Source organism: Physeter macrocephalus, chromosome 21 (genome assembly GCF_002837175.3).
Source record: "Physeter macrocephalus isolate SW-GA chromosome 21, ASM283717v5, whole genome shotgun sequence".
NCBI classification, from domain to species: domain Eukaryota; kingdom Metazoa; phylum Chordata; class Mammalia; order Artiodactyla; family Physeteridae; genus Physeter; species Physeter macrocephalus.
In genome coordinates, this window is record NC_041234.1 from 31,399,608 (window position 1) to 31,408,157 (window position 8,550).

Genomic DNA, 8,550 nt, shown 5'->3' on the forward strand with positions numbered 1-8,550 from the left:
AGACTAGGGGTTCCCATACAAATTCAGGATGGGGCTCCTTAGACTGCATCATGACAGGTTCCTATGAAGAGATTAGGCAGCCCAATTCAGGTTCAGCACAGGTGTTTCTGTACAGGTTCAGAGCTGTGTTCATATAGATATTAGGATTAGGTGTTCACATCCAGATTCAGTCAAGATATTGTTATTAATTGGGCTAAATTATGTTAGCTGCTGTAAAACCCAGAATTTCAGGCTTCACAAATACATGTTTTTTAAAATAAATTTATTTATTTTATTTTTGGCTGCGTTGGGTTTTCATTGCTGCGCACAGGCTTTCTCTAGTTGTGTCAAGCGGGGGCTACTCTTCGTTGTGGTGCGCGGGCTTCTCATTGCAGTGGTTTCTCTTGTTGTGGAGCACAGGCTCTAGGTGCGCGGGCTTCAGTAGTTGTGGCACTCAGGCTCAGTAATTGTGGCTCACGGGCCCAGTTACTCCGCGGCATGTGGGAACTTCCCAGACCAGGGCTCGAACCCATGCCCCCTGCATTGGCAGGCAGATTCTCAACCACTGCGCCACCAGGGAAGCCTGTGGGATCTTCCCGGACCAGGGCTCGAACCCATGTCCCCTGCATTGGCAGGCGGATTCTTAACCACTGCACCACCAGGGAAGCCCCAATACATGTTTCTTACTCATACAAAATGCACTGTGAATATTTATTACTGGTCATACATGGACCCAGGCAACTTCCATTTTGCAGTTCTGCTCTCCTCTGAGCCCTTGGAGTTCTCACTATTCAGCCGGTAGATGGGGAAAGAGAAAGTGGGGGATTGTGCGAGAGACTTTTAGGGGCCAGGCCTGGAAGTGTGATATGTCACACCCACACTCCATGGGTCAGAGCTCTGTCACATGTCCACATCTAACTGTAAGGGAAGTTGGAAAAGTGTGTGAGCTTAGGAAGAAGAGGGACAGGTTTGAAGAGCCTATAGCAGTGCCTGCTACAGGATTCTATAGACTTCACAGAGCTATGCTGTCCAATGTGGTAGCCACTAGCCACATGGGGCTGCTGAGCTCTTGAAATGTGACTAGTCCAACTTGAGGTGTGCTGTAAGTGTAGAATACACACTGGATTTCCAAAAAAAATAAATATGTCAATAACTTTTTTTTTTTTTTTGCGGTATGCGGGCCTCTCACTGTTGTGCCCTCTCCCGTTGCGGAGCATAGGCTCCGGACGCGCAGGCTCAGCAGCCATGGCTCACGGGCCCAGCCGCTCCATGGCATGTGGGATCCTCCCGGACCGGGGCACGAACCCACGTCCCCTGCATCGGCACGCGGACTCTCAACCACTGCGCCACCAGGGAAGCCCTGTCAATAACTTTTATATTGATTGCATATTGAAATGAAATACCATTGATCCTTGAACAACATGGGTTTGAATTGAGTGGGTCCACTTATATGCAGCTTTTTTTCAATAAATACTACAGTACTACTTGACCTGAGGTTGGTTGAATCCACAGATGTGAAACTGCAGATATGGAGGAACCGAGGATATGGAGGGATGACTATAAAGTTATACATGGATTTTTCTACTGCCTAGGGGTGTCAGCACCCCTAACCACCCTCTTGTTGTTAAAGGGTCAACTGTATTTAACTATATTGGGTATAGTAAAATATATCTTTAAAATTAACTTCACCTGTTTTTTTTTTGCTTTTTAATGCAGCTACATGAAAATTTTAAATTACACATGTGACTCAAATTGTATTTCTTTAGGACAGCACTGCTATAGAGAATTCTCTTTAAAGTATCAGCACAGGGGTTCTTGTGTAGGTGTAGAGATTTCTCTATTGGGTCAAGTTAGTGTCTCTTGTCTGGGGTCAGGAGAATGATTCTATTATCTGGTAAGGCAGGTTTGTAGAAAAATATGAAGGTTGGAGACATTGTAGAGTGAGAGGGAAGAATGTGAAGTCATTTTTTTCTCGTGCAGATTAAGATTAGCTGTTCCTTTAGAGGCCAGAAGGGTGGTTTTCTGTAGAGGGTCAGGCCAGAGGATCACAACATACTCAGGCCAGGTATTTCTGCATGGGATCAGAGCTAGATTCCTGGAGATGCAGATCAGGTGATCCTATTAGGGGTTTGGCCTGGGGTTCTTGTAGAGGCTCGGGACAGGTGATCATGGTGATTCAGATTCTGGATTGTCTAACAAGGTCAGAGCAGAGGTTTATATACAGTACAGGTGGTTTTATACTGGTTCATTTCTTGGATGTCTCTCAAGTCAGAGGTTCCTGTTGAGGGTGAGAGCTGGGTTTTCTGTACCAGCTCAGGACACAAGTTCCTGCTGGGACTCAGAGGGTGGTCCCACACAGGGTCAGGACAGAGATCCTGTGCAGAGGTAGGACATTGTCACCTTCAGAGATTCAGGTTAGTGTTTCTACTGTTGGCTCAGGACAGTAGCTCCTATGCAGGGCGAGTGTGGGGCTTCTGGGACAAGCCCAGGGCAGGGGCTGTCATAGAGAGTCACAGGGCTTCCTGTGCAGGGTCAGGAGAGTATTTCCAGCGGGAAAGGTTGGGAGTTCCTGTAAAGGATAAGGTAAGAGTTTCCTATAAATGAGTCAAGTTAAGGATTTCTGTTGAGAGTCAGGAAAAGGTTTTCTGCAGAGAGTCTGGTCAGACGTTCCAGTACAGTTGTATTCAAGGCTTCCTGTAGAGGGTCAGGGCCATGGAGCTAACACAGGATGAGGATGAGAAGCCCTGTACAGTGTCTTGGAAGGGAGTCCTGTGCCAGGTGAGGCCATAGGTGCCTGTATCGGATGAGATATGGGCTTAAAGTAGAGGGTCAGCACAGGCGTCCCTGACACAGGGTCAGGAAAGGGTTTTCTGTGTAAGTTCAAGACTGAGGTTCATGTTGAGAGTTAGACCATGGGTTCCTGCGTACTCTACGGGGTGGGTCACGAGATCAGGATTGTGCAGGGTGACGTCGGGAGTCGTCAGCCATGGAGGCAAGGGCTTCTACACTCAGTCTAGATTTTCTACACTCATAGATTTTCTTGTGAGCGAAGTATTTTTAAAATGCTACCTGGAGGGCACGGCTCCAGTACAGTGTGAGGACAGAGGTGTCCTGTCCAAGGTCTAGACAGGATTCCTATAAAGAGGTTGAGGCTTGGGGAAAGGGTCAGGACAGGCATTTCTGTTAGGGGTGGTACAGGGACTTCCTTACAGTGTGAGCTCAGAGATTCCTAACCAGAGTAAGGCAGAGGTTCCTGTGCCATATGGGAGGATTGGGGTTACTCCTGTGCAAGGTGAGGGCTGGTGTTCCTTTCTGGACTCAGGATGGGTTTTCTGTTGATAATTAGAGAAAGGGTTCCCTTAGAGTTCCAGGACCAGATTCCTGTACCAGGCTAGGGCATCCGTTCTTGTAGGGAGTGAGGACTGGGGTTCCTGAACAAGGCGGGGCCAGGCACATTTCCACACAGGTTCTGAGAGGGGTTTCTTTTTTAAAAATATTTATTTATGTATTTGTTTTATTTGGTTGTGCCAGGTCTTAGTTGTGGCAGGTGGGCTCCTTAGTTGTGGCATGCAGGCTTTTTAGTTGTGGCATGAGAACTCTTAGTTGCAGCATGCATGTGGGATCTAGTTCCCTGACGAGGGATCAGACCTGGGCCCCCTGCATTGATAGTGTGAGGTCTTAGCCACTGGACCACCAGGGAAGTGCCCTGAGAGGGGTTTCTGTTCAAGACGAAGATAGGGGCTCCTCCAGGGTAAGAGGGCTGGGGTTCCATGGGGCAGCCAGGCAAGAGGCTTTTACTGGGCCAGGGCACGCTCCTGTAAGGAGCGTGGACTACTGTGATTCTCGAGTGGGCTAGTGTGGTGACTTGCTGAAGGGGTGCTGTTCTGTTGAGGACAGCTGCTCACGCATACTGTGTTCAGGATGTGTGGGCCCACAGTCCTCACCTCTGGGGCTTCAGGGGGGAGAAGCTGTAAAGAGAAGCAGCCCAGTTAAGTGTGAGCAAGGCTCACTTTGGTAGGGGAGGGTCGCCCATCTAAAATCCACTCCTTAAACTCAGCGTGGTCAGGGCAAGTTCTGAGCCTCAGTTTTTCATTAGTAAAAGGAGCATGCGTGTACTTTCCTCAGTCTTTTTTTTCAGGTATTCATGAACTAAAGCAACTGAAGCCTCTCAGCCATTGCCGACCCACAGTGAGCACTCAGTTAAAGGCGCTGCTTGCTGTTGGGAAGCCTGAGCCACGGAGCCTGGCTAACCCTGTGCCATCAGCTGTGTGGCCTCGGGTGAGCCACTTAACCTGTCTGGCTTAGGATGTCACCTGACTGGGTGACTGTTTCTGTGTAAGGTTTGTTAAATGGAAGTAAAGATTCCACTCTGCGGGGAGCAGTTCACCCAGGTGAGTAGGTGCGTTGGGGAGGGAGATGGTACTGTGGGGAGCTCCCTGACCTCCAGGGTCTAAATATCACCCCCAGAGGCTATTTTGTCCTCCTAATCTACCCCTCTCGTTCTCTACCATTTCCCACAGGGCTGCAGGCTGAGCTGGGCTGAAAGAGATAAGAGATGAGTGACAGGAAGGCCCATGGACAACCTCATGGTCCCATACTGGCCTTCTGACCTTCTTGACAGCTACCATTCCTGCCCCACCCCTTCCTCCCTTTCCTGTCCTCAGCATGTCTAATGTCCCTTGGAAGAGGGTCCCTAGCTTACACCGACTGAAACTATACATATTGACTCTTCCATAAATATGTGTACACAGGGCTGCTCCCATTGTCAGCCACTTAGAGACACTGACATGGCCCATGCCACACAATACGCTCACACACACACAGACTTGCACAGAAATACTGTCATCACCAGACCCACAGAGACATCCTGACACGCAGACCCTCACGGTCACACTGTTATGCCTCACACACTGTCACACAGTAGTTCTTGTTCAACTTTCCAAAATGCGTATGGATCCACTTCTGTGCCCAGTGCATATGCTGTCGTGCTGTCTCAAAGGTCACCCCAAGTGGTGCACAACCCCACATGTTTCCTCAGCACACGCTGTCGCGGGCACACCTCCACGTCCGCTCACACAGTCACCCATGCCCGGCCTCTTGCAGGCATCTGGAGTCACGCACATTGTCTCATACAGCCTCATCCCCACTGCCCACTGCACACCGGCTCTCACCATGACGTGTGGCTGCACGTGCTGTCTCATACGACCTGGATGCTGTCACACGCGGTGTCACATATTCTGTTACAATCATGAAGCATCACGTGCCATCTCACATGGTCACACACGGCAGCCACACACTGTCATCAAAGAATCACGGACACTGATACACAACCCCCCACCACTGTTCTTTATTTAGTCCCACACAGACTCACACATTCAATTTCAGGGCTCTGGTGGTTTTATTTTACAAAAGCTTTGAATGTCCACGCCAAGGCTTGCCTGGGGCCCAGAGGGTTGGGTTGGACAGACATCTGGCTACAAGAGGGGAGGGACACTAACCCCTGCCCTGAGGCCATGCTCTGTGCCCTCATGAGCTGAGTGGGGCCACCACAGTGGTGGTGGTGGTGGGAGGCATGGGGCCTGTGGGGAAGGAGCCTGTGGGTGAGCTCAACAGGGGCCCTGGGAAAGGCATGAGGTGGCTAACAGGCCCTGACAGCACGACGGGGCCCAGGCCTTGGTAGAGGTGGGCAGTACCAGGTGGGCCCAATGTCAAGCCTGAGGCCACCTCCCCACAATTCCCACTACTGCTGCCCCCAGCCACCACCATGAAGCTGCCAGCTGGCCCTTCAGCTGCTCCTGTACCTCCTAGACTTGATCCCCGTTTCTTTTTTCCTTTTCCAGATGCCTTGCGGTTTCGAGTCTGGATACCATCCTTCCGCATGGTCAGTGGTCGGTTCACCTGCCAAGAGGGAGGCCATGGGTGTTTCCCAACTCCACATCTCGCCTCTATGTTTCCTCCAGGGATACTCTTTCCACCCCACTTCTTAATAGGGAATTGGTTCAAGGACTAGGGAGGTATCGTCCTCAAGAATCCCGAGGTTGTGAGGCCCTGAGCTTGGGAAAGCCTTTCAGGCTACTGGGAGCTGCCCCTGGTCTAGGATGGGGGAGTGGAAGTTCGCTGATGGCCAAAGGAGGAGGAGGGAGGAGGGAGGAGGCGGAAGAAAGGAGATGGAGTGGAGGAGGGAGGGGTGGGGAAGGTGGAGGGGGACGGAGGAGGAGGGGGGAGAATAACACGGAGAAGGGAAGGGAGAAGGGAGGAGCAGGAGGAAGGGAAGTGGGAGGAGAGGAGGGAGGCTCCTAGGCCCCGGGGCACCTGGTGTAGCTTGTAGTAGAGGCCGCAGGCATTGCACACAGGGTCACCACTGGCGTTTCTCCGCCACAGTGTGGTGGTGGTTGTCTGGCAGTTGGTGCACTGGGTACCTGCCCGTTTGCTGACAATCTGGGGGAGAGAGAATGTGAGGATGAGCACACTGGTGGGTGGAGGACTAAAAGAGGTGAGGGTCAGGTTAAGGCAGGGTTTCCGACAGGGCGAGAGCTGGGGGTCCTGTGTGGGTGGGACAGGGCTTCCTGGCCAGAATAGGGGTTTTGGGTATTATATGGGGGAATACACCAGTAGTACCCAACTTTGACCATCCACTGGAATCACTTGGGGAGTTAGAAACAGTCCTGATGCCCAGGCGGCACCCCAGACCAATTAAAGCAACACATGTGGGGAGGGCCCCAGGCCCTAGTGGTTTTGAAGTGCCCCAAGGTGATCCCAGTGTGAAGCCGAGGATGAAAACTGCGGTGCAGGGAGAGGATGGGGTTCCTGCTTGCAGACTGTGAGGATAGGTTGAGGATAGGCGGTCCTGTACAAAGCTGGCTTCCTATGTGTATGGGGAAGGGGTGGGGGATGTGGGTTCTTGTAGAGCGTGAGGACTGGGATCCCTGCACAGGGTGAGCACAGCACAGGGTGACTCAGGCAGGCCTGGGTCTTACCAGGCGCTTCTTGGGCCGGATGAGGGGCCTGTTCTGCCCGTTCATCTTGTGATAGAGGCCACAGGCGTTGCACAGGTAATGGCCTGTCCTGTCCCGCCGCCACAGTGGGGTGGCCGTTGCTCCGCAGTTCACACACTCCCTGGCCTCTGGTGGGGTAGACGGAGGGGAAGAGGGAGCCAGGCTCAGTCCAGCTTCGCCCTGGACCACCCCCCCTCCCCCTGCCAACCTCCACCTCCCAGTCCCTTTTTGAGAACCTCACCACAGGGGGTTAGGGGCAGAGTTCCGCGAAGCTTGGGGGAGGAATAGGCTGCTGGATTGAGGGGGCTCCCAGTGGGAGAAAAGAAGGTACTGGAAAAGTCAGGGCCCCCATAGGCACTGCTGGGGACTGGAATTGACGAAGGCAGTGCAGGCCCCAGTGTCAAGAGGTCTGGACTCAGCCGCTCTGTCTTTAAGGTCTCCAGGAAGCTGCCACCGCCTTTCCCATCCAGATCTTCTGGGGCCTGGGGAGGGGAGTCCTCACGGGTGGGGCATGCAGTTGAGGCAGGGTAGAGCCCGGTCTTGCCATAGGCCCAGCCAGCATATGGTGAGCTCCCTGGGATGCCTTCCATACAGTTGAGCAGTGGGTACACCTGAAAGACTATTGGGGGGTATGGAAAAGGAGGAGGAAAGAAGAAGAGCAATCAGTCTAAAGTCATCTTGCTTTCAGGGTCTAATGATGCCCAAGAGCCCCAACATGGTGGCCAAGTTTCCAACCTTTCTACAGGTGACCAGGATAGCTACTGGCCATTGGGTGACTCCTGGGTCCTGAGCCCCACTGGTCACTCTGGCAACTGAAATAGCCTCCAGCCATTTCCAAGTGGGCTTTGAGGATGATTTGTTGGGATTTGGAGCCCATAGATCAGTTGGCAACTCGGGCCACCACCTACTTCCAACATTGCTTCCCAGTATGGCTATCCCAAGATCGCAGGCTGGGGAGCATTGGCATTCCCAGGTCTGGACTTAACTAGGGGTCAGCACAGCCACGTGAAGGCTTCCAGCCATTTTCAGGATGACTTCTTAGTAGGATTCTGCCTTAGCTAAGGGTCTCCATGGCTACCCCAATAACACAGAGCCAGTGCCAAGACAGCTACCCAAAGAAGTTACCTGGGGAGTGTCTGTAGGCCTCAGCATCCCTGTAGTAGGCCAGTGCAGCAGCTGCAGCCGTGGCGGTGCTGGGGGCGGTGGAGGAGGCTGCTGTATCCAAGCCCTCAGGCCCAGAGGGGAAGAACACCCCCGATTCTGGTGGTGAGGACACCAAGGCAGGGTCCATAAACTGGGGCAGGGGCTCGGAGGTCCCCAGGGCCCCGAGGCCAGGGAACTCCATGGGGCCTGTGGGGTTTGACCTGTGAGCACAGGAGGGGTCCTCAGACACAGAAGCCCTCCTCTCCCCTCTCCACCCCTTCTTCCCTCCTTTCTCCCTCTTCCCACTCCATCCCCTCAATCCTCTTATCCCCCCTTTCCATCTCCCTAGTACCCTCCTCTTGCCTCCTCTCCCCCTCCTCTTCCTCTCCCCCCATCTCTCCCTTATCTTCCACTCCATCCTCTTACTCCCCAT

The 8,550-nt window shown here is 52.8% G+C and overlaps 1 protein-coding gene across 2 annotated transcripts in view; it reads right to left on the reverse strand.

Annotated features, from left to right (window-relative positions):
* Positions 1-5,358: 5,358 nt before the first annotated feature.
* The window catches only part of GATA1 (GATA binding protein 1), a 6,927-nt gene continuing 3,735 nt past the window's right edge, over positions 5,359-8,550 (reverse strand). The window contains exons 2-6 of one of the 2 annotated variants that reach the window (XM_007123832.2): positions 8,100-8,338; positions 7,216-7,593; positions 6,957-7,102; positions 6,292-6,417; positions 5,359-5,877 (exon numbers count right to left, since the gene is read on the reverse strand). In XM_007123832.2, coding sequence (XP_007123894.1) covers positions 5,506-5,877; positions 6,292-6,417; positions 6,957-7,102; positions 7,216-7,593; positions 8,100-8,319 — 1,242 coding nt within the window. In that variant the 5' untranslated portion in view covers positions 8,320-8,338 and the 3' untranslated portion in view covers positions 5,359-5,505. Of the gene's footprint in view, positions 5,878-6,291; positions 6,418-6,956; positions 7,103-7,215; positions 7,594-8,099; positions 8,342-8,550 lie in introns of both variants that reach the window. The other variant, XM_024116908.2, reaches the window with a different exon arrangement.